This window comes from Microchirus variegatus, assembly GCF_963457635.1.
Source record: "Microchirus variegatus genome assembly, chromosome: 9".
NCBI classification, from domain to species: Eukaryota; Metazoa; Chordata; class Actinopteri; order Pleuronectiformes; family Soleidae; genus Microchirus; species Microchirus variegatus.
The window spans coordinates 29,906,177-29,933,046 of record NC_139810.1 but is presented as its reverse complement, the minus strand read 5'-3'; the positions used below and the strand labels follow the sequence as shown (position 1 = coordinate 29,933,046).

Sequence of the window (26,870 nt, the reverse complement as noted above, 5' to 3'; positions counted from 1 at the left end):
GTGGACAAAACAAGACATTCGAGAACATCGTCATTTCCAAGTTTGACAAAAACTGATCAACGTTTTTTAAGCATTTACTGACATTTTATGGACCAAACGATTCATCGATTCATCGTGAAAATAATAAACAGATTAATCGATTATGAAGATAAAAAGTAGAATATTTACATATGTGTATGTTATGAAGTATATTTCGGCATCGACCACAGCTCGCCTATTGCTAATGTCTGTGCATCTGTACGTTTACAGGATGAACCCTTCGGGTGTACAAACCCACACTGGAGACATGTTCTAAGAACGACACCTCAGCCACCATGAAAGGGTTAGGAGCCAATCGCAGTCGTCACCTGTCGGACACCTGTGAGCCAGCAGCATGCTCGCAGAAGCCTCTGTGCCCTTTAACCTCAGACCCTCATGGCACGTTCATGTTGAGCCCCACCATAAACCACTATGGCACTTTAGACCCACATCTCCACCAGTGCACTATCACCAGCCCCACCTCCCTGACTCCCGACTGCCTGCTGCCTTTCAGCCAGATGTCCAACAGCAGCACCTTCCCTCGTCTGCACTTCACCTCGCAGGCAGACCAGGTCGACTACTCACAGGCCTGTCTGGCTGGTGGTGGTGGAGTCGGGCAAGGCAGCAGGACAGGCACGCTCTCCAACTCATTGTCCATGGGCATGGGCTTAGGTCTGGGGCTCACTGGTGCTCCGATGATCACCAGCGGATCGGCCACTATATCCTCTGCAGCGGCAGCCAAGATGAATCGGTTACCCTCCAACCTTCTGGATCAGCTGGAGAGGCACCTGCCTCTGCAGCGAGACGGCTTCAGCACTCTGCAGTTTCACAGAGGACGCATGTCCAAGCAACGCAGCGAGAGTCCCGGACGCATACGCCACCTGATGCACTCAGTTCAGAAGCTTTTTGCCAAGTCGCAGTCTCTGGAAAACTCTGCGATGAAAGGCGGCTTAAACGGGCGCTCGGCTGGAGGGATGACTTGCGGCACGGCGACTTGTGAGGATAGTGGCCGGCCAACACGTAGAAGCAAAAGTAAAGACAGGGCTAAAACTGAGGGGCCAAAGCCAAGGCCTCGGCCCAATGCACTTGACCTCTGGAGCTCAGATGACGCTCTGGATTCTGACTCTACCAAAGCTGGCACCATCGCTGTTGGCTACCGCAACCCGCTGACCATGATGACTCTGGGCAGAGCGGTGTCAGACAGTCAGGCTCATCCCAGACACATCCCACAGGGCTACAACACCATCTCCGCACATTCTCTCAAGACCTCTAAAAGCAGCAGTGACCTCAAGTTCTTGGCGTGCCAGGCGACACAGGTAGGATCCAAGGACGTCGAAGGAAGAATGAGGGGAAGCAAGGACGACGCGCTGGTGAAGAGGGGCTCGTGGTCCACGCTCACCCTCAGCCAGGCCAGGCAAGTGTTGCAGAAGGGTTCTGCTACAGTCAACAAGACCCTGCTCAAATCAAAGTCATGTCACCAAGACCTGACACAGCAGTTCCTTCAGGTAGGAGGGCCAGTGAGTATTCATCTTCATCCACATCTTTCTTTGTAAGTTTGCATGGATTTATCTCTAATTTCTTTGACGTTTTCTATAGAACAGTTATGACTTAGTCTGATTATTTGAGTAGATTGACCCATATTCTATTTATCATGCACACTTTTGGCTCGTGATCATACTCGACGTTCAGTAGATTTGTCCCATGACGTTCATCACAATCAAGTTTTCTTTTGCTATACCCTAACTTTTTGTGCGTAGTGTATAAGACAGGGTTTCTCAATCCTGGTTATGGGGCCCCACTGCCCTGCATGTTTTGGATGTGTCCCTGCTCCAACGCACCTGATTCAAATAAATGGCTCTTTATCAGGCTTTTGCAAACATCTTTGACGAACTGATGATTTGAATCAGGTGTGTTGGAGCAGGGAAACATGTAAAACATGCAGGACAGTGGATCCTCAAGACTGAGAAACCCTGATATTAGGAATACTGGTAAGCAGGCCATACCAGCTTTATTGTTTTATTAAGTTTTGATAGCATTTATAGTTTTGTTAAGATACAACCAGGAACAATATTGCATCATGATATCACACGTATACTTAAAGGTGCATTATGTAATAAATCTAAATCAACTGGCCATAAAATCCTCCTAATATGTCACAGAGACTCAGGAATAATGTTCATATAACAAACTGAACTCACCAACAACAAATGTCTTATTATTACTGTTTTAATAAACATTGCTCGCAAACATATATTATATTCTATCCCCTCACTGGCTGCTGTGACTCAGCTACACACTGTGTTTAAAAGACGGTGAAGTCGTGAGTCATGTTTTCATTATAACATGATAATAAGTGGGGGGCCCATGTAATCGATTGGGGGGCCGCATGTGGCCAGTTTGAGACCCCTGTTCTACAAACATCTTGACCTGGTATTTCGTCATTTTGCACAGCTGCCTTTTTGTGCCACATGAAATTATGTTGTATGAAACATTGCATACATACACCGGGTTGTATCGTAATAAAGAAGACATTCAGAAATAAGCATATAGGATTATCATAACAAAACTAGTACATTACAAGGTCTCACGGCTGAATGTCTGTGTTTAAATCCAGGTCCCACTGGGTGAGTGGACAGGAACTTTGGGACGCGGCCGGCCCAGAGGATCAGAGATCCCCTGTCGGAGGATGCGCAGTGGCAGCTACGTGAAGGCAATGGGAGACTTAGAGGACAGCGAGGACTCAGAGGGAAGCCCCAAACCATCCCCTAAATCAGCAGCTCGTCGCCAGAGTTACCTGAAGGCCACGCAGCGCTCCCTGAGTGAGCAGCAGCCACCGCCACCTCCACGCAAGTGAGTCCCACAGTCGCACACACAGCATAATCAAAGAGGAGTTGTTGTTTTTTTTGCCTCAGTTGAGTTCATTTTACATTCATCCAACGAGAAACAGTCACGGAAGGAACAGATAATATAGTATGTTGTTAAAATAGCGGCGAGACTTTAGGGAATTCTCAGCACGACAGTTCTTTTCTTCTGAAGGTGCAAAGCTGGCAGAATACAAAGTTATTCCATGCCACAAAAACTTTATTCTTTATTTTTCATTCCAGTGTGGATCCTCCTTTGAGATGTTTTTGATGATTTTGTGTCTAACAGATACATGGGTGTGCACAGATCACCTGCAATTCCTTTATTCCTTTTTTAATTGTATATTTTTTGTGGCCTCTAGCATCAATAATGTAATAATAATAATAATGTAATTTCTGTCAAAGTACAACCTGAGATAGTGTTAAATTAAATTAAACTAAATAATATCAGCTCTACGTGTGGTTTCATTATTTGAAGTGTGTGTGGACATACACTACCGTTCAAAAGTTTGGGGTCACCTATACAACTTTTTTGTGCTTTCATTAAAAGTCACACTTTGATTCATCAAAAGAGTTGCAAAATAAATAGAAAATATAGTCAAGACATTGACAAGATTAGAAATAATGATTTTTATTCAAAATAATACTTTTGCACAAGGGTTTTCAAGGGTTTTCTAATCATCAATAGTCTTCTAATGTGATTAGCAAACACAATGTACCATTAGAACAGTGTAAATGTGCCTCTATACACCTATGTACATATTACATTAAAAACCAGACGTTTGCAGCTAGAATAGTCGTTTACCACATTAACAATGTATAGAGTGTATTTCTGATTCATTTAATGTTATATTCATTGAAAAAATAAGGACATTTTTAAGTGACCCCAAACTTTTGAACAGTAGTGTATGTGGAAAATCATTTTCACCTAAATAGGATCCACACTTCTTCAAAACATTGTGTCCTTAATAAAGTGGCATGGCTCCTCTTAATTACATTAACTGTGGAGAAAACACGTTTCTCGTGTGCCCAGACTTTGTCAGCAGGGGGCAGTGTCCTGTCATAAATGTCTGAAGGTGCAGCAGCACTTCTTGAAAATACTGTATATACTGTGGTCATGGATATGACACACACACACACACACACACACACACACACACACACACACACACACACACACACACACACACACACACACAGTATCATCCTCATTTATTACAAAAGCAATAGGAGGTGAATTGTTTGCCGTGTCTTTTACCTCCTACATCCACATGGACAGGCCTCGTTACTACGCCCTCATTCGGGAGGATTATCTGTGGTCTCCTCTGCAAAGTGGATGCTCTATGCAGCATCTGAGGTCAGTGTCACCCATAGGCAGACAGCGTGGTCCTTCCCCCCAAACACCACCACCACCACCCTCTGGCCACACTCACCCCCTGCCCCATCACCACCAACACCACAGTCACCTTTCTTGTCTAACCCTCACAGTGTTTTCCTCTCTGCCCTCACTTTACCTGACAGTTACTCTGAGTCATGTGTTACTGTCGCTCTTCCTCCGAGCCCTAAACTCATAACATGCACATTTCCCATGGAAATCACTGGAACACACCCTGCTGCTCTCCACACTGGGTGTCACACGCCAGAACAGAGGAAACCAGACTAAAACTTGCATCAATAGAAGCATATTAAAGGTGCTATATGTAAGATATGTGTTATAGTAAGATATAGGGTGAATTCCAATTCCTTTCTTAACCCTCAATCTCATAAATGTTCTCCCTCTAGTCCAAGTTCTGTCCTGATTCTCAGAAAAATTAAGTTGAGGTCAAGTTTAAGGGCTGTATCGCCCTCAATATTGAGATTTTCCAAGACCACCCTTGGGAGAAAGGGCTACCCAGAATGCATTGCGTGTTTTAAAAGTACGCTACAAATGAAGTATTTTCTTTGTTAATAGAGATATAAAAATGATGAAAACCATTGTATTATCTTAGTTTAGGCCCAAATAATGGATTACTGACGTCATTGTCGAGTAACATTATTTTTTATTTTACGATCTTTTGTCAATAGATGTGATAGTTTTTCGCTGCTGCTTTCAAGCAAAACACACTTTCATTTTCAATCTCCAAAGACATTGCTGGAATGATCCAATTAGGTTCGGTTACAGCTGTGTATGTGTTTGTACATGAATATGCCGAGTATAAGTGCAGCTTATTATTCTGTATATTCGGTAAACTAAGCCCCTGCAAAGTTTTTTAAAGAAGGATTGAAGCCATAATTTAAAATATTAATGGTTGCTGTTAATGTACATATTTTACATTTATCACCTTTAAGCAGATTTACCCAGAAACCACTACCCAGTTTCCTCTGCGCTGCTATTTTAAACCTTTACACACAACACTACTCACACATCCTGGCTGTATTTAATGTGAATACACCCAGGGGCACACTTTTTTTTGGGTGAAAATTAAAATGTTCGCTTTAATCACAGCCCTCACTTATTCCAGTCTCTCTCTCTCGCTCTTCTTCTAAGACACTGATTGTAACGTTCACTTCCACAGCTCTCTGCCGTCCCTGCCGTCCCTGAAAGAGCTGTCGACCAATCGCAGCCTTGATAACTTGGACTGTCTGGTGAGTCCACTGGAGGCTCCTCCACGCCACAGGAACGATGACTTCAGCCAATGCTCCGGCACGTTGGGCAGAAGCTTGGGAACTCAGGTACGTCGTCCATGATCTTATTGTTTTTTGCCTGACTAGAATTGTGGATTAAAGTCATTATCGTCCAGTGTTTCCCTCGTATACATTGAACATTTTATGGTTGTGACACAAACACAAGAAACAGCTTTGTGAGATCCTTTTGGATCGACTCCCAGTGACGCCCCCACACTCATACCGCCGGAAAAAAAAGAGTAGCGAGGAGGATTAATGGTTCAGTCTCGAGACATTTGAGACGCGACGTATGAGTCAGTCTTGAAAACTCACTGGTTTGGGGAACTTCTATGACTCACGTTACTTTAGTAAGACGTGCAAACACAGTCACAGAAAAACTCCCAAATCATTCTATTTTAAACTATTAAAATGCCTCTTTTTTTTTAAATGTATGTATTTAGGCCCTTTAAGGGTTCATCAGGGTGTTAATGAGTGAGTATGAGTATAAGTCTGTTGGGATTAATCAGTGGAATAGAAAATAAGCCACAGCATGTTTGCAGATTGTCAAACTGGGACATTTGCATCACAGTAAACTTGCAGGAGCTTGTTATACAACTTCAATACAAGCAGCTTGTCATAGAAAACCAATGGTACCAGTTTCTATTTGTCTACATCAATATTAATATAATAATAATTATGGCCAGAGACATCATTTAATTGCTGTGTGAGGAAGTAAATTTTACTTTAAAATAATAGATAAACACATGAACTTTTCTTTTTATACATCAACCATCACACAGTGACGTCTAAAGCCATACTTTAGAGAAATACTGATATCATTTTGCATGAAATATTTTCATACTGACCCTGAACCAAGGACTAACATGGGTTTAATATTTGCACCATTTTAAAACAGCCATAACTCATCTAATCTTTGAACTAAAATACCGTCTGTCTTTGTCTTATCTGCTTGATAAAGAGAGTAAAGTACAAGTACTTCAGTATTGTACTATGATCTGCCCCCGGCTGTCTTCAGGATGACACCACTCTGTGTCATACACTTTGTAGCTGCCCCACATCTTACTGTACCGTTGTCATATTTTTGATATTCCATTATCTGTAGTAAGGGATTATGAGCAGCTAATCGAGTGCACGCAGATCTACAACTGGGTCATGTTTGCCTTTCCTGGTTGAGTATCCTGTGGAAATCTGCCAAACCATTATTATGACTTTGCAAATGGATGGAAAGTTTTACAGGATATATATATATAATATATATCTCAACCTCAGAAAACTTTCTTTTTCTTCTGTTGTTGTTTGGGGTTTTTCACTGTTGGGGATGATTTGGGTTAATACATATATTGGTATAGTAAAAGAAAAAGATTGAAATCAAGTGCAAATGTACAATTTTGAGGTACTTGTAGTCGACTTTAATATATAGAGCATGTTACAATCTTAATCTTAACACTGAATCTAAAAAATCTTGTATTACATGCGATTTCTTAGATTTTTAGATTGAAAATAAATGTAATGTACTTACAAATTGCATTGTATAATTAAAGGTTACATTGGTGGTTTCTTAGGTTTTAGATGTTCCACTCTCATCAAATGGGAGGTAGTTGCAAATTATTTAAAGGAAAAAAAAATCATTCCAATTAATTGTAGACATTTTTTTTTGTTACCACCAGAATTATTGTCTATTATCTTTCTTTAAGATAATTTATTTAGTTATCCCTCAAAGGGGAAATTCACTTATTACAGCAACAAAAACAATTGAAGACAACAAAAACTAAGCAAGGGATTAAAGAAAAAATAGAATAAAAGACTATAGTCTATGTGCATTATGTAGAGAAAAGAGTTATGGATATTATTTACAATAAATGAAGTCTAGAGTGATATTGCACATTGCAGGTAGATGTATAAATAAATATAGTGAATATTGTGAACACAGGCTCGTAATAAAGACTACTTTAGTAGTAATTGTGTATACACAGTGTATAAACAATATATTTATACACTCATTTATTTCCATGTATTGTTACAATAGAGTGTAGTGACTGCATGTTTCTCAGTCTGTCCTCTGCCTTTAGCGTGTGAGTCTGCACACGATCTTTCAGGTTTGCGGTCAAGGCTGCGGTCACGCGGTCTCGTACTGCGAGGGTGAATCCCAGGCGGTGGAGGCTCTGGACCTGCCCACGCCCACGTGCTTCCGGTCACGCAGCCACAGCTACCTGCGAGCCATCCAGGCCGGCTGTTCCCAGGACGAAGACACGGCCTCTGTGGACTCAGACTCACCGACACCCACCTCTGCAGGCTACAGCTACAACACCAGTGAGTACCAGTGACAGGAAAGGTGGAACACAGCTCCTGGAGAGAGAGAGAGAGAGAGAGAGAGATGACAAAAATATTAGTTGCCAGGTAGGAAGTACTTGCCAAATATGGTCAATGTCATTTTGTAGAAAACTGAAATGTCACCACGTCCCTAAAACCAGAATGAAAAGTACATTTCTTTATAAAGTACGGAAGCGTATTGTTGCCACACATACAAACAAGTGGGGTGGGTCAGTATTACGTTATAATGCCAAACGATTACATTATAGCGAGAAACTATCGCGTTATTTCGAGATAAGATGTTTTGACGTTATAAGGAGAAACCCTCTTATCTCTAAATAACGTGATTATTTCTCGTCATAACGTAATAGTTTCTCAAAATAAGGCAATAGTTTCTCGTTATAACGAGAAACCATCTTATCTTGAAATAACGTGATAATTCCTCACTATAACGTAATAGTTTCTCGAAATAATGTGATAGTTTCTCGTTATAACGAGAAACCATCTTATCTCGAAATAACGTGATAGTTTTTTCGTTATAACGAGAAAACATCTTATCTTGAAATAACGTGATCATTTCTCGTTATTGCGAGAAACAATCTTATCTCGAAATAACGTGATAGTTCCTCATTATAACTTAATACTGAGCACCCCGCTTTTTTTGTATGAGTGGCAGCAATACACTTCTGTAATTAAGCATGAGTAAGATAAAGTAATAAATATCCACCCTGTTGTGTCTTCAATTAAAAGATATTTTCTGTGAATTAGTTTGTTGTATAAAACTTTAAATCATATAAAAAGGAAGGAAACATTCTCCACTGGTTGGTATGCGACATTTCACTCTCAATTGAGAGTTTTTTGATGTTTCTCTGGTGAGTTTAATGAACGAATGAATGAATGAAGCGTTCAAAAGCTCCACACCAGGAAACGTCCGCCACAAATACTTAAGCGTTGTTTCCAGAACTATTGTGAAGTGTAACATCTGTCTGCTGCACCACGTGAACACGTGAACACGTCTCCAGTGTACAGGACAATTGTGTGGAAGGAAACAGTTATAATAAGAACCAAAAGCGCTTGTCCAACAGAAATAGCACCCTGTGTAAATGTCTCTATTATGTGTTAGATTGCATATGATGTGTAAGTATTTGTGTGAACAGAAATGCGGCAAATGCAGCAACTCCATCGTCATAAGTTGCAATAAAATATGACAGAAAAAAAGACGTAGAGTCAAGTCCGTGGTGTTTGTTTCCTCTGTTGGTCGCTTCCACAGACTCTTCTTTCTGCTCTTGACTCTTCATCAGTCGGGGATATTTTAGGCTGACGCTGCATATTAATGAGCGACTGTACTCACATGTAGTCAGTGACGCTCTATAGACAGAGGACTGAGGGAACCACCTTGTGACTGTTAAAGTAGTCCAGGGTGGATTGTGTAGTGCCATTTGGATCATGCTATTTATATTTATATATATATATATAGAGAGAGAGAGAGAGAGAGAGAGAGAGAGAGAGAGAGAGAGAGAGAGAGAGAGAGAGAGAGAGAGAGAGAGCGAGAGAGAGAGAGACATAAACCTGCTGCTGCTTTTCATTTACACCCACTTATGTGACATTGTGAGTTTGAGTATGTCTTCCCTCCTGTCGTCTACGTTTCCTCTCTTAACACTCTGTATTTATGTTGGACTTAAGTTTCATTCACTGTACATTTGTTGTCATCGTTATGGTTTTCTTTTTAGCTTTTGAATACACAATAAACTACTGGTTACTTGTTAATCTTTTAATTAAAGTTATTGAAAAGTTGACTGTTATCAACGTATACTGCACATCTCACAGGCTCCATGTTAACCCTTTAAGTTACTACTCAACCATTTGGCCGACCGCACTTTAAGTCACTATATCTCATTGAAAACTCACTACATTTAATGTCAGTTGTTCTGAATGCTGTACTTTATGAATTATGCAAAGCAGGTTTATTATGAACAGACGTCTCAACCGTTTGTCAGAAGCCTCTGAAATATTGTAGGGTCTAAGTTTGCGTCTGCATGTTGTTTGCATGTTCTCTCCCTGTGTGTGCGTGGGTTTTCTCCAGGTTCTCTGACTTCCTCCCACAGTCCAAAGATATGCAGATTAGGTCAAATTGGACACTCTAAACCCAACCGTAGGTGTGAGTGAATAGTTGTTTGTCTTCTATGTCGACTATGATGGACTGACTGACCCCCGTGACCCTCATGTGGAGGATAAAGCAGTAGAAGATGGATGAATTACTGAGAGTGACTGTATTCTGTAATGGTTTGACAAGGACTGCACCAGTTAGGGTTTTAATAAGCTGGTTTGGGGAAACTTATTAAAGATTACAGCTAATCTTTAATCTAGAGGCAAGGAATAAAGGATAAAACGTGTTTGATTTTGTGTTGCTAATGAGAGTTTTGTGTTTTGTCGTCTTGATGCCGGACACACAAACAATTAATGGAGGAAAATGTGGCTTTTCTTTATCAAATAATCATGAAATAAATTCAGTTTCAGCTATAATAATTTAGCCAAAAGTGTTTACAAATAAATCATCATAAATCATTAAAACGCAGTACAAAATTCATGTCTCTATACTTTACTTTGTTATTACTATTTCTCGCAACTTCTCCTTTTACTCCACTTCTTCATACTATTGTTGTTACTCTTTAAATGGTCTGTATTTATTAATGCACTTCTCTCTGGTCTTGATCACCACTCAAAGCTGCTTTACGCTACATGTTTGCCATTCACCACATTCATACAGTGCATCTATGTGCAGTCAGTGCATTTCCTATCACATATCTTTCACACCTGTTCACTCAAGTGTCTTGCCCAAGGACACATCGGCATGTAGACTAGCGTAGCCAGGAATCTAACCCACAACCTTCCACTTGGAAGACGGCTCAGTCTACCAGTGAGTTACTGTGACTCAATTCTAGCTCCTCACTCTTTTCATACTTTTACTTCTTAAATTTAAGTACGTTGTATATCAGAAAATTTCAGTTGATACTTAAGTGCACTAAATATTGTATACTTTAAGATGTTTAACTCAAGTAATAGTACTCAAATATAACTTTTTAGGTACTTTATACAAGACTGTTAAAATGTCAATAACTGAGAAACATCATATTGTATTAGAAATATGTTAAAACCTTATCTACCTTAATAATTTGGTGAATGGAATAATAATCTGAAAGTGCATCAGTGGGCCGCGCACCACACTTTAGGAAACACTGGTCTAGACTCCAGTCTGTTGTTCCCGCGGCGTTCAGAGACAAAATGAAGCGCACCTACCGGGGGCGCGTTCACGAGCAGCGTCTCCCTGAGATTTAACCAATCACCGTCTTCACCGATTAAATGGGGAACACGCGCCGTCCAATCGTGTGCGTAGAGCGGGAAACGGGGGGAAACGTGGACTCCAATCCTCGTCGTCAAGGGCGTGAACAACAAATCTTTTCTTCACAGCGTCGCTGTGTATTTTACGGCAGGACTCTTTAGTCTGAATCTCGTCCGCGATTAATGACCGAGCTGAAAATAAGGATTCCCGAGTCTTCCATGATACAGTAAGGTTTTATATCGCTTCCTGTGTGATGAACTCTGCGGTTTGGACGCGTGTGTCGTTGTCGGTTCGCTATGAATAGGAAGCCACAACACGAGCTAATAGTCTGGCAGGTTAGCTCAGCAAGCTAACGTGGATGAAGAAAGGGAATGGAACCTAGCAGGCAGACAGGCGGGCGGGCGGGGTTGTCACACAGTGTTGCGGCTGCTGTTGTTAGACAGGTGGTAACCCGGTAGCGGTGTCTCTTTTGTTGGCTCACCTCCACGCCTGACACACTATGCCTCCGGCTACTGTTACTCGCCGTGAAATGCCCGAGTGTGTTAGCACACACAGCGATGTGAGTGGACTGGCTACTAGCAAGAGCTAACGGTAGCGTCAGAACCCCGTGTGAACCGGCTCGTTCTGAGTGAAAGAGAACATTTCTGGATGTAGTGTCTAATATAAGCTATGTTGACATACCAAACTGTTTTGTTTGTGTGTATATATATGTGTGTGTTTAAGAGAAAGATATACTGTGCTGTTGTAAAACACCATTCCCTCAGTGTTGGAACTTGGGATCAGTTATAACAATACAAATATGACGTATTTATCTGTCTATGAATCAATCAAAGCTGCTATGACGGGTATTAGAAACTGTAACACCTCTGTGAAACACATAACCTGCTCTGATGGCACATTTATTTAATTAGTCATGTATTGTGGTTAAATGGCATCCTAGTAATTATTGTTCTTTTATTTAAAGTGACCTCAGAGGCACAGAGGAAACTATGAATCACAAACCTGTCCATTTAAAAACTCAGATATTACACTCCTTCCGATTTGTCTCATTGCTTTCTTTTAAGCAGGACAGAGTTCCCCCTTTTAACATCAACACTTTTGTCTTTTGGATAGTATACCATTTATTTTTGTAATATCCCTGTTCACATGGGGCACGAGGAGTTGCAAATAACCTAACCTTTCTCCTGAATGGATCACAGTGGCTACTTGATATAGTTGCATGTGCAATTTTTATTCAGTAGTCACCTAACACTTGTTAAGACCTGTCAATAATTAATCAGCTTCCTGCTCTGGTTGTAGTGCTTTTGCAGTTCAACAGTTCAGACACTTCACTCAAGGACCACCAGATCCTCAAAGTTCTCATACTACACCCCATGATCATTGATAGTAATATTAATTTGTTTCAAGTCATGCATTACAATCGCCCATCAGACTTCCTTAGATCTTAACATTGTAGCCACAATGCATGCTCACTGTATCCAGCAACATGTTATATAAGTCACCGTGCGTCTGTGTATTACCATAGATAGTGTGAGTCATCGTCCATAGCATTAGACTCATTGATGAGGTAATCTCTTGACTGAATGGGTGAAGCATCTGTAGTTTCACAGTAAGGTCAACAGCACACAGGCTTCCTCATGATATGTGTGTGTGTGTGTGGAGCTTCTAGCTAACATGGTTACACAGGGCAGCAAAGGCCTCTCCATTTCCTGCACTAATGACACACTGGTTTGAGATCTGCTTCTTGGTTTGCCATTTTTGTGACATTTAAAATCTCATGATAATATTCATGGATTCTGACTCTAGCTTGGAACAGCCAACTGAACCTGTTTGTTCAGTTTTTTAATCCTTTAATTTATTAATCTGTCACTGTGCGCTTGTAATGTGTGTGCAATGATACTCTTTTCTACAGCAGTGTTGTATGCAAATTGTAGATCGGGTATTCAGTGTTGACAAGTAACACAGTTCTGACCTCAGAAGCACTTGTCTCATCAGCTGATTTGGCCTGAGCCCAGAGTGTTGATCCAGTCAACAGGTCAGACTAAGCACCACAGGAGGTCTTAAGGATATCAGATCAGCATGTACAGCACAGCACAGACAGGAATGCAGAAATCCAGACTCCAGAAACTGAAAAAGTAGGCTGAAATGTTTGGATTTTGTTTCTGTTTGAATGGCTGTTCTCAAGGTAAGCTCCTTTGGAACTCATAACAGTAACGTGGAGGTAGAAACATGTTGCTACCTATTCTTTATTTATTTTTTAATTGGTGAAAATAAACTCTCGATTGCGTGATCTGGGTCTATTTCGGTCAAACTCGTATGTTGTATTATGAGAGTTCTGCTGTAGTCAGACTAACGTAATAATTACATTTTCCATGTCTTCTTCTCTCATAGACAGCTTAACAACATCTTTGGTCAGTATAAATCCTTAAACTGGGCACTAATCTGTTATAATAAATTATATGTAAGCTTAATGTAATTGGAATTTCAGTTATTTTCCCACAATCAGTCAACGTGTAATTTTGTTTTAACATTGGCCAGCTTTCTGCTCAAATGTAAACATACAGTATATAAATAAACCTCCTTTTGTGTGTTAAATCCATTTTGTTAAAAGTCATGTTCAGCCAGGTGTCGTAGTCTAGTAATCTTACAGTGTGTCAGCCTACTACACCACCTTACAATAAGAATGCTAATCTTAGACGAGGCTAATTGCCACTTCTTTTTATGATACTTGGCTCATGTCCAGAGTTTCACAAAGGATCACGTATACTGTAGTTAAACTTTCCTTTTGGGCTTCAGGGGAAACTAACCACAGAGTCTCTCCCTGCACAAAAAGTTTACCCTGTGGACTCTTTAATTTTACATCAAATGAGGTCAACGGTAGTAAAGTCGTCGGAAATCCCAACCCCCAAAACGGAACACCAAAAGCTGTCTCCAGAAATGAAGTTGGTTGTTGTTGTTGTTGTTTTTGTTTTCATTGCTAATGCATTTAAAATAAGTCAATCGTGTTCACTCAGGTTTTATTTTGCTGTGGAGAGCCCATTAGAGGTCATCTGATAGTTCGCAGACAGACCTGCTGACTGACTCAGATTCTTGGCCAGAGACTGCATAGCTTTCATAACTGAAGCAATTTGTAAACATGTGATCATCGTAGTGGTGTTGACAGCATGGTAATTGATCTTAATTGTTCTCGGAGTTAAAAGGAAGCATTTGGGGCCCCTCGAATAAGTGCCTCATCGACAGCTGTTGTCAGTTTGTGTTGGCATCAACTCATGCCCTGTTAGCATGTGTTGTGACCAGTGTCAGCTCAACTTTCAAAAAGTGGGGTGTTAATGTAGAGGACCAAAGGCTGCAGGGACTTAACATGAGTGGTGTATTTGTGAGAGGTAAAATAATTACAGAAGCACCTGACTGTTGGAGATGTCTTGTACAGATCTGACAAAATATAATGTGTACCTGGAGACCGTTTGATGGCAGTGTTGCAGAGATCCAGGGCCTGGGCAGCTTGTCCAATTCTTTACTGTAAATGTTTCCATACACAGTAAAAGTCAAGCTTGACTACACTAGAGTTTGAGCTTGGGAAAAGGGATTCCCGGGAAAAACCACTCTGGACCATTTCCCAATTTCCAGTTGATGTAATGATGGGAAACAGGAAAATTTGATATTTTATATTTCACTTCATAGGTGAAATGAATGTAAGCTGACATAAAACATGCAGCAAATGTTTGTGTGCTGTGCTTTGCGCCTGCAGGCTCGCATTATCTCAACAGCCATAGATTAGACTTAGTTTAACCGATTGGGTTAGAAATCATCAAATGACTTACTTGAGCAAATTTTGGTAGTTGGGTAACCCTAACCATGGCCTTTAAAATCGGGTTTGGTTGGACACATTGGTGCATTGCTATCTCAGCAGCAGAAATCCACTGTCTGTTCTTAGTCTTTTCAGGTTAAGCTATTACCAAGACAATGTCTTTCAACCATCTATTAACTTCAGAATATTAAATTATTATGGCTGTCTGTCCAAAAATAGACCGATTTTGCCATGTTTTTCTCACTGTTGTCATGTCTTTTTTGCTCAAAGCCTGGGGTTTGTGTGCTTCGGCCAGTTTGGGTCCAGCTGATTCAGCTTCCATTTGCCTTATCAGGAAGTGTTAGTCTAACTTTGAGAAAATAATGTTTGTACAATTTCAGTCGGACTAAAATGTTTACATCTGTTTAATTGGACTAGCCCAAATAAGATTTTTCTAACATCAAGTTAAACGTACTGTCTCTACATGTCGTTAATGTGAATCAAGTCATCACTTTATGTATTGCAGTAAGAAATTGATTAGGCTTTTTGCATAAGGTGTGAGTTATCTGTAATTGGCCCACTTCACTATGAACAGTGTTGATGTAGTTCATAAATTGAATTATTGGTGATCTAATGGAGAAACGCTTGTGCTTGGTCAACTGTTAATGGATGTTTTATGGTCTATTATAAGGTAAATGGACTTTATCGCTCTGTGTGAGTAAGAGATTCAGTGCAGTCGCGTAGACACAACTAATGGCAGGCGTGCGCTCAGACTCTGGCCTTTTATGAGACACGTCATTGTTGGCCATGTCATGCATCTCTGCTATGAGCGCCACAGGATGCTTCTCATTCTTTCAAAATAAACGCTGTGTTGTTGGGTGGACATTTTTTCCTGGGCGAGGTCGTCACTGCAGGTCAAGGCCACATGACTAACTTATGAATGTGGAGTCTACTGTCGTGTTTGTGTATGGTGGTGGGATTTAAAGATGGACTTTCTGATGCTGTGAGTGACTCACGGGTGTTAAGTTGCTCTTTTCAAATTCCATTTTTGTTCTTTGGTCAGCGATTCTGAAACATATATTTTACCCAGTATGTGTGAGGGACGCTGTAATGAGATGGAAGTATGTGCTCTGTGTTCTGCAGCTCATTCAGTCATCTGTCGTCCGTCTGCCAGCTGTTTAAATAGCGTTTACCCACCCACCCACGACCACCACACGTTCTAGAAGAAATCCTGTGGTTTTTCTTGCTTTCCTAAGTTGTTCTGTAACTAACCCTGTATCTTCCAACACCGCCATGCAGTCAGACTGATGACAGGAAAAAGAGGCACCAGTCCCATTCCTCGTCCCTGAGTCAGTACGTTCTTACTCACTAAATAATCTACGTTGAGGCCCCGTTTTAGTTTCTGTTGAAAGAGATTGTGAATCCTAGGATCATATATCCTTGTCACAATGCGAGATCTTTTGTGTGGTGTTTGGTTTACAGTCATGAGAGCTTTTTCAGCCTTTTGTCTTTGGGAATAGCCACTGAAAATAATGCAATGAGAGCTGCCTGAGACAGAAACCCAGAAGAAAATAAAGAGTCAGAATTCTTGAAGAGACCAGGGACCGTGTTTCCCCTAGTCTGCTAGGTCCGCAGTATTAATAATTGTGATATTTCTTGTCTTATTGCGTGGCTAATAGCTGTCGTTCTTCAGATGTAGGACAATTGCAAACAGAGAAGCACAACAAAGACATGTTGGGTCTTTGAACTCTTTGGTTGAAAATAGCTTTAAGCATTGAGCAGAGTTTTCTTGTCACACAAACAGTCCCTAGAGCAAAATGACAGTGAAGGTGTGGCATGTAAAGGAAGATCCCGTTCCCCAGAGACAGAGTGACGTCAATTGAGCACAACAACCAGCAGGTTTGCAGGAGACATAGAGGTAGCGTTAAACAGAGTCAGCAATAAGGACAAAGTGCATGGATGTTTTTCTAATGTCAATGGTTTTTATGTTTCAGCATTTTTTCGAAGAGACAAAGGGCAGGTTTCTAATATTTATGCCTGTTTTTTTGTTTCTGCTTCTTTTGCCACCAGTCAGCCACGGGAAGGCTCCTCCTCCAGTCCCGCCGCGCTCCACCTCCAAGCCGCTCATCTCAGTGACACTGCAGAGCAGCACAGAGTCGGCCCAGGACACATACCTTGACCAGCACGGCAGTGAGGCCAACAGCCAGTCGGGACGCAGCAATTCCTCCGACAGTCTCTGCAGCATCCGCACGAGCAGCCTGGCTAAGGGGAATCAGCCTCCACCAGCCGCTGTCCCCGCTGCAACACCTGCACCTGCTGCAGGCTCAGTACCTCCTGTTCCGGCCCCTCGTGACCTCCCTCCCACTATCACTGTCACCACCGCCACTACTTCCACTTCTACCCAAGCCCAAAATGACACCGTGAGCATTGGTATCACCCTAGACCCGCCACCTGCACCCAAGAGGAAGCTGTCCTCAATCGGAATTCAGGTCAGATTTGTCTTTATTTGTAGATGGATCCAGTGTGAATGTAAATGCCTCCTTCCAAGTTGTATTAAGCAGCTTTTCTGATGTTTCATGATTATTCAGGTGGATTGCATTCTTCCAACTCCAAGAGAGGAACCACTATCCCTGGCTACACCACTTAAGTTTCAGTCAATCGGAGTGCAAGTGGAGAACGGCAGGCCGTGAGTATACGCTCACATTTCGCATTTACAGTGCCTGGGAAGCCATAATTGATCTCATGGTTTTACAATGTTTACTCAAGTCTTCATAAAGTGAAGCAAAGAAGGATGTACTTGATATGAATCAGGAGATATTACAGTAGAGATACTGGGATTTCTGCACCACAGCTAGTATGTTGTGTGTTGTGTTCTCTGGGTACACATCTGACCTGCTCAGGTTGTAAAGAAGGTCAGACTGTCCCGTTTTCCCAAAGGGTGACATACATTCTTCTTTGACTGGGCTCAACAAAACTTTTGAAGAAAAATCATTATTTCTGATCTTGTCAATGTCTTGACTATATTTTCTATTCACGTGTCTATTTTTTTATTCATCAAACTCTTTTGATGAATAAAAGTGTGACTTTTAATGGAAAACACAAAAAAATGGTATAGGTGACCCCAAACTTTTGAACAGTAGTGTACTTCCCTTCATGTCATTCATCACAAAACCCATACATTAACACTGACACTGCAAGTATCGCTGCTGTGTGAATGTGGTTGCGTTTCCTTTGCATTTCCTTCCATAACTGCACACACACACACACACACACACACACACACACACAGTGTTGTGCGTTTTCAGTCTCTGTAACAGCAAGTGGTTAAGGTCATTCAGCAGTAACCTGATGTCCTCTAACTCTTCCTTTGACAGTAGAAACTGACTATTTATTCTTTTCCAATGCACTGTAATTTTTCCTATATCACATTTGATATACCGTGTGCTTCACCTTTTCCTGTTCACCATCTCTGTCATGTCCTCTATTGTGACTTTTCCCTTTGCGTTTCCTTGACATGGATGCTGCTGCACCCATGAACTGTTAGCGTGGAATACGTTTGACGCATCACTTCACTTCATTAACTGTCTGTCAGGAGCTGATGTTTATTCATGTCTCTGCAGTCTCAGCCGGAACAGCAGCATGGCCTCCAGACAAAACACAGAGACTGAACCTCAGGAGCCGCGGGATGCAGCGCCCACAGAAAACAACACAACCAACTGCACCAACAGTCAGACAGTGAATGCCACTGCGGCCAACGGACAGGACAAAGCCATGGAACAGCAGCCCCTTAAACACACCTCAACCCCATCCAGGATATCCAACTCACCCCCGGAGTCTTTGGACCCAGCTTTAGATCCCTCCTCATTGCCGCCGCCAGATCCAAGCCTGGAGACTGGAAACTGCAGCAGCCACGGAGATAGCGTTCAAACTGGAACGCCTGCTTGTCTCCGGGACGGTAACTGGTTTCTAAAGCTGCTGCAAGCAGAAACAGGCCGCATGGAAGGCTGGTGTCAACAGATGGAGCAGGAGACCAAAGACAACATGCTCTCAGAGGAGGGTGAGTGACAGAATTGCATGAATTTTGCCTTCAAATCATTGGTGGATCCTGCTTATACACATTTGTCGCTTTATTTTAGAGCTGCAACTAACAGTTCTTTTCGTAATCTGTCGATTATTTTCTCGATGAATCGTTTGGGCCATAAAATGTGAAAAAAACACTAATCCAGTGTTTGTCAAACCTGGAAATGACGATGTTCTCTCGAATGTCTTGTTTTTCTTTATGTGGAGCAAAGAAATGAAGAAAATATTGACATTTAAGAAGCTAAAACAATCAGAAATCTTGTTTTAATCATGAAAAAAACAGTGGACGATTAATTTAGTCATTGATGAATCGTTTCAGCTCTACTTTATTTTTCAAGGGAGACTTGTGCTAGAACAACATTTTTAAATCTGGAGTTCTTTTGTAAGGAGCACACTGAAGAGAAACTGGGTGTCCCAGCTTTAAAAAAAAAAAGCTTCAGCCAAGTTTAGAATATTCTGAGACCTGATACTGTAAGTACTTCATAATGAGACAGTTTTGGTTGTAGAGACTTAGGACAAACATGACATAACATCCCACCTTATTTAAATAAGAGGTGGTGGTTGGGTGAGGAATGCGTCTGTGAGCTTTAAAGTGGAGACACAGGACTGCACATACACAGTATAATCAAGAGTTGACATTATATTATATTGTCTTTTAACAAGCAAAAAGAGATTTGTTAATGCTGATGTTCTGATCAGATCTGCTCATACTGAATCGTGATCCAATATTTGTAATAATGGCTGCACAGCCACTGTCGATAAATATAATAATATAATAATATAATTGTCTGAAGAGGAAATAGAGCAGCATCCACTGTCATCCGTCTATGCTGGGTTCACACTGGATGTGACAGCAGATCAGCTGCAGTGCTGTGTCTGCAACACACACAGCGCATGTGTTTGCTGCAGAGCTGCTCTGCACTATATTTGTATTGTATACAACATAACTTAATGTCACGGTTTGAAGTCTCTTATCTGTCGGTTCTTCAGATACTGCACAATAAAAGCTTTGTTTTTGTTTTTGTTTAAAATAGATTTTATTGATTTTTATCAAAATTGAACATAACCAACATACAAGTGCTCTCTATATGCACAAAATATCAAAACATAAAAGCTTTGTTGAAAGAATTTATGAACTCGGGGAACTGAAAGGCCGGTGTGTAGAAGAGAATTGCATTTCTGAAATTCAGAAAAACACAGCCAAAAGAAATAAAATTAACTACTGAATGCAGTAGGCTTCCATAGTGCAGAGCGTGTGCGCTGAAACAGGAAGAGGACGTGTTGCGTTTTTGACGTGCGAGACGGACAGACGGTGAAACTGTTGTGAAAGACAAATTTTTCCCGGTCTAATTTGCTGTGAAATGCGTGCGGCTTGTGGTTTAAGAAGTTTAAAAAGAAAAGAAGTGATTTCCACGCAGAGCCTCCACAGCTGCAGGTACCACAGCCTGAGGAAATCTGGTAATCTTGTTCTAAGCTCAGCAACATTCACCCACAAATGACACGGATCAAATCAAGGCATCATATGAAATTATGACTAATTCTATCAAATTCAGGTAATAATGTGTAATGAAATATATGTTGCTGGTAGAGCTGAAACAATTACTCGGTTATTAGTTGATTGCTAAATTAATTAAATGAAATAATTGGTTTTACAATTTTTCAATATTAAAACAAGATTTCTGATTGTTTTAGCTTCTTAAATGTGAATATTTTCCCTGTTTCTTTTAGTGCTGTGTGTGTTAACAACAACACGTTTCCATGACGACTGGAAAAAGACGCTTGTGACGTCATGTTTACGTGACTCCCCGATTGTTAAAATGGGAGTTAACGCTAAACTTTAAAAACAGAGGCACACATACGCAGTACAAAGGTACGCTGATTATTTCTAACGGCACTAACTGGTAAACGGTGCCTGGACTCTGGTGTCGCGCCACGTAAATATGACGTCACGTACGTCTTTTTTCGGTCAGTCGTCATGGAAACGTGTCGTGCTTTAACGTGCCCTGACCTAGTGCCCAGCACTAGTTTCTTTGTGCCATATAACAAAGAAATCATTTAAACTGAATCATTTTGGTTTGTGGACAAAACATTTGGGAACATCCTCTTCATTTCCAGGTTTGACGAACACTGATCGACATTTTCTAACGCGTTCAGGCATTTTATGGACCAAATGATTACTTGATTAATCGAGAAAATAATCAACAGATTAATCGTTTATGAATAAAATAACAAAGGTAAAGCTCTCATTGCTGGCTTAAAAGATTGGGCAGAGGTGATTGCCCACAAATACCCAGATAGACTTCAATCTGATACTTGAGATTGGTTAATATTGGTCAATATTCCCTCTTTTCCAAATGACACGTGAAGATCTCAAACAGGCACATTACAAATGTAATAAAGTACAACTGAAAAGATGCTCTTGTTACTGAACAGTAACCTCTTATTTTGACAATGGACAATGAGGCCAAGCATGGCAGACTTATTACTACTATTGACTCACACTAATGTTGCTCATTAGAGTGGGAGCTGCTTTTGTTTTAGTCTGTAACACACAGCCTCAGCAGAGTCATTTCATTTCCTTCTCTCCCAGAATCCCACTTAAGGCTGACGTATCTCTGCAGCGTCTTAAATTTGAATGAGCAAGTGAGCCGACCAGCAGAAGCAGCGTCATCAGATTATCGTTCAGTTTCCCTCTCTCTCTCTGTGTGAATTGGAATTATAAATTTCCCATTTACATGCAAAAAGCCTGAATGAAGAGAGAGTTGTTGTTCTGCCTCAGATTGAGGCAATAAATTACGTATAAGGAAATAATTGAGTGCCACAGAATGTAACATGGTGAATGTCTGCATCAATATTTCAGTAGTTGACAACTAAATAAATAAATTCTACATTGCCAGTCGCCCCCTCCACTGTTTTGAAGTAGCTCCTTAACCCTTCAGTAAGTGCATCAATCAACTGTGTCTTTTCTTTGGTGTCCTTGTTTTTCTGTTCATTCTTAAAGTGCTCGTACTCCTCAACATGTTGATGATTCCTCATGCTCTGCTCTTTCAGTGTTGGGGACGATCCGCAGTGCGGTAGGCAGCGCTCAGCTCCTCATATCAAAGAAGTTTGAGCAGTTCAGAGGGCTCTGTAAAGAGAACTTGGTGAGTGCCAAATTCATTTATCCTTTCACATGTCACCCTAAGTCACCCTTCTCTACGACTCTGAAATTCTCTTTGACCTCATTTTGCTTCCGTCTTTGTGCTGCCAACATCATTTCACCGTTCACGTGGTGACGCGTAGATGTCGTCTAGTATTATTTGCATTTACAGAGAAGTCAGGGACGTGAAATCCTTTGAATTATTCAGTCCAATTTAACGCGGGAGATAATCGCTCCCTGATTCAATTGTCTACTGTTCCATCTTGTCCGAGCTCTATCACAGGTCCGGTATTGCTAAAATGTAATATTCTCCAAGAGTTGATTAGTATCAAATGTGTTTTTTTCTTCACCCATTTGCTTCAAGACAAGCTGCCCAGGAAGTGTGCATGTATGTGTGTGTGGAAGGATGTGATTCATTGTCCTTGATTTAGTCAAAGTCATTTTCCTTTCACCAGGACGTGCACGCCAACCCACAACCGACAGCACAGGACCTCGCAGGATTCTGGGATCTGCTTCAACTCTCAATAGAAGACATCAGCATGAAGTTCGATGAGCTCTACCAGCTGAAAGCCAACAACTGGCAAATTCTGGAGACGAAGAAGAAGGTGACGCCTAGTTTTGTTTATTTACTCCAAAAAAAAAGAGATTGTCCAAATAGAAACCAGTGGAGTATGATTTAGTACAGCTATGGAGTCAACACATTACCACTGTTCGTTTGGTATAGAAGCGTAAATACGCTCATAATTTAATCAGTATCGCTCACCAGCGTGCATATCCACTAATACGGAGATAATTGAAACCTTTTCAGCTTCTCACATTTGCGTCAGTGTTGTATTAATATAAACGAAACATCCTTGGGGCTACAGTTCCAATAAAACAAGTCATTTGAAGATTATTGGCTTGTTTGCAGGGAAATCATGAGCAATTATCTCCATTTTTCCAACATTTTCTATACAAAATTGCGACTGGAGTGAAACTGTGGAGGAGGCATCACAGATGGGGGCAGCACAATGAGTAATCAACATGACTTTGACTAATAGTAAGAATAATAATAAATACTTTTGTCAAGTTTGTGTGGGTGGAATATCAAAATATCCTCTTAGGAATCATGTGTCAATCTAATGTTTATTCAGGCTTGATTTAGTCTATTTAAAGGTCCCATATTATGCAAAATCAACTTTTTAAATAAATAATATAAATTTAAATACTTATATGTGGGACTGTGGAGGTCCTATGAGTAGGCAAAGTGTGAAAAAAGATGACTCACTCATGTTTTTGTGGTCCTCCTCAGTCCAAGTACAAGAGATAAATCCATGCTCATCAGGACGTCACAGGACGCTAGATTCCTGGAATTGTTGTCTCGAGAAGCTCCGCTTTGTACCTAAGAAAACGTGAGAGTGCTGCCGAGGGCAACGGTAATCCGAAAACTGGAGGTCCGCCTAGTGTTCTATTCTTGGCTCCACAGTGCAGCACAGAGTTCTACACAAACTATCTGTCCAGTGGATAGATGTTATATATGACTGTAATGTGCCTGCTAGAGCCTGCAAATCACTTTTCCAAACGCTAACTGCTGTTAGCTCCCAGTAGCCTCTATGGCTGATGTCATTTCCTGTCCCTTAAGCTTTGTTTTACTGCTGTTTTGGCAGAGTGATTGAACTGCTGTGGTGCTTCATCCTTAACGTATAAAGCATGTCACATGTGACATGTTATTAGGACACCAAGGAACTAGTTTAACTTGGAGAAAACAGTTGTGTTTCTGGCTCGTGCTACACTGTACCTTATTCTTTTTTTCCCCAGGAGGAAAACAAGCAGCCTCCATCATCTGTGCCAAAGAAGCAGTCTAAGCCCAAACTGTCATCGGGGAAGGACCGGAGCGTGGACTCGGCCGTGGACAAGCAGCGACAAGAAGCGCGGAAACGGCTGATGGCGGCGAAGCGCGCGGCGTCGGTGCGACAGAACTCCGCCACAGAAAGCGCAGACAGCATCGAAATCTACGTCCCGGAAGCTCAGACTCGCCTCTGAGAGTGAACCAGCACCAGTAATCGGAAAAAAAAACACACAAAAAAAACCTGCCTCCTTTCAAACATTCACTGACAAAAAAAAACAAAACAAAAACTGAGACAACCACACAGACTTACAGCGGACGCACAGGTGCAGATTCTTCAAAGCAGCTGAAGATGGAGGAGAAACATGGGGATCACAGGGACACAATACATACACAATAATGCAGATTATCACCCTGCTGCCATGGGACAGAATTACTATTGACAGATGTTTAGTACTATTGTTATTATTGTTATTATGGACATTATAATAATAATTATTATTATCTCCTAAAGTATATCAAGACTGTCTTAAATGTGCGAGCATCTTGGATAAGGACACGCTGTACTTTAACGAGCTGAAGAAGAATCCCAGATGTTTACTCTCTCTTAAATCCCCTCGTCACTGCTGAGTCTACCGGCAAGTTTTTGTTCTGCCCGGTTTGTACGAGCTGAGCTCCCCCATCCACACACACTCAGGACACACACACATGCAGGTGTACTCACTGTCCACAGAGTCTTCCTGTTTCTCTGTTTGTATTAGGCTGCCACTCGTCGGGAGGGGAGGGGAGGGGGGGGGGAGGGAGGGAGTGTGTACACTTTACTGTGTAAGGAAAGGATGAGGCGACGTCGATGCACTTGAGAGGATTTGAAAAAGCGCAGAGGAAGGCAGTAGCATATATATTATAAATATCACACTAATACAATGTTCATTTTGTAAATGTTGTATACCAGATTATTTGTTAGAAAGAGGTCAGTGTTCAGTACCAAGGTAGTTTTTTATAGATCGAGTACATGTACTGTCATGATATATTAGCACTTGATGCAATCATTCACTCCACCTCTCTCCTCCTCTTCCTCTTCCTCGTCACAAACACACTCGTCGAATACTCGCTCGTCAAAAGTCTTAACACGAGTCCTTTTTTTCTTTTCCCGTGAAGCAACAGTGAGGACGGCTGTCCAGCCAGTGAACTTACGGAGGAATGTAACGTATGCATTTTGACAGCTCAACGTAGACTTGATCACTGCACTTTTCCATTCACCTCCGATCAAGTTCGCACACCTTTATTTTGTTGATTTTTTGTGTGTTTTTTTTCGCCCGATCATTCTGACTTTTTCACTGCATCCTCACAGTGTGATGTAGGGACCAAGACTCACCACTTTGATTTAGCATTCCCATTCAACCAGGGTCATGTGATTTTATATATATATAAGTATATATATAAAAAGGGTGGGGTTTTTACCTGCTACTGGAAAGGAAATGGAACAACATAGCAATAATATTAGAAACAAGCAATGCTCTAGGTACCGGTTTTAAATTATTTAATTAAACATTTACAATAAGACTTTCTTATCATGAAGGATAATTGTGTGTCTTGACTGTCCTTGCAGGAGCGAGGGGGGGGGGGGTGAGGGAAAAACTCAGGTTGAACTCATCAGTGAAAACCACTATGGATTGAATATTTATTGTATTAACCTCGAATGAACTGGACACATGCTTAATATTTCAATTCCAGACCTGCTCAGTGTTCTGTTAGACGACAAAGTCAAGTGAGTTCGACCCCCCCCCCACACACTCGCTTTCTAGCAGCTCGAAATCCCACCCGTGTTTTTGAGAATGAAGAACTGTGGTACATTTCTTATTTAAAAAAATTTTAATATCGTGACTTTCATTGGAAAAATAAGGTGATCCTAAACCTGTCTTGACTTCTGTAAGTATGAAAATGAAAACGGTGCTGCGAGGGATTTTCTATCGTGCCAAAAGCGACGATGATCATCAACATTTCAGTGTCATTTTTCTTTTATTTCTTTTTTTATTATTATTATTATTTTATTTAAAAGTTATTATTTAAATCTGCTCATGAGTTTCCCCGGCCGTCTGTGTGTGCATTCTCAGCAAAGTTTGTTTTACGTTTGCATCGACACATTGTGACACTTGGGGACGCTGTTACTGGAAAACTTGTCCAAGTTTCAGTTTTCTCGGGAGTGAAACACAAGTGCTCATGTGTACACGTGTGGAACAATGCTTTAACAGTTCCTCATACACAAGACCAGGTTCACTCACATCCTCTTTTTGTTTTTCTGTAAGTAAGAGCTGGCTCTCCCCCTACTGGTCAGTCCTTGCGTGACACTCCAGACATCTTTCTTCCCCCTGCTCCATTTTGAATCAACATCAAACAAATGAAGTTGAGCTGGGAATGCTGACACAGTACTAAGTTGTTGATTTTCTTTTTTTTGTTTGTTTGTTTTCCTCTTCTTTGTATTACATCAACAATGGACATGTGCATTTCATTGTCCAAAGAAATCATTAAACATCCCTTTGCTACATGTCCTGGTCATCATTATTGCTGTCCTTTTTTTCATCCATGATGCGATCGTAATATTAAGTTTTAAAGTTAAAACTCCTAAAGCATTAGACGGTAGACCTTTTTATTATTACTGTGTAATCTCTAAAAAAAAAAGCATGGCCTTCTTTACGTATACGACACGCTGAGATCTTGCCGGTGAATTTTCAGCAATCCTTTAAAATGATAGAAAACTGTAAGACATTCAGGTTGTGTACTGTACATAAGAGTTTATAACTGTGTGGAACGAGCGGAAAGTGGAAAGACCTCTCCCTTCTTTTTAT

General features: G+C 41.0%; 1 protein-coding gene across 1 annotated transcript; it reads left to right on the top strand.

Annotated features, from left to right (window-relative positions):
- Positions 1-314: 314 nt before the first annotated feature.
- On the top strand, positions 315-24,681 carry dlgap4a (discs, large homolog-associated protein 4a; the record flags this gene model as incomplete). The annotated part of the gene is made up of 11 exons (XM_083895135.1): positions 315-1,523; positions 2,633-2,868; positions 4,159-4,236; positions 5,435-5,591; positions 7,613-7,853; positions 17,051-17,469; positions 17,569-17,666; positions 18,601-19,037; positions 22,112-22,203; positions 22,655-22,804; positions 23,997-24,681. 11 exons carry the CDS (start codon positions 315-317, stop codon positions 24,219-24,221), a joined length of 3,342 nt encoding a protein of 1,113 aa, XP_083751261.1. The 3' UTR covers positions 24,222-24,681.
- Between the last annotated feature and the right edge of the window lie 2,189 nt (positions 24,682-26,870).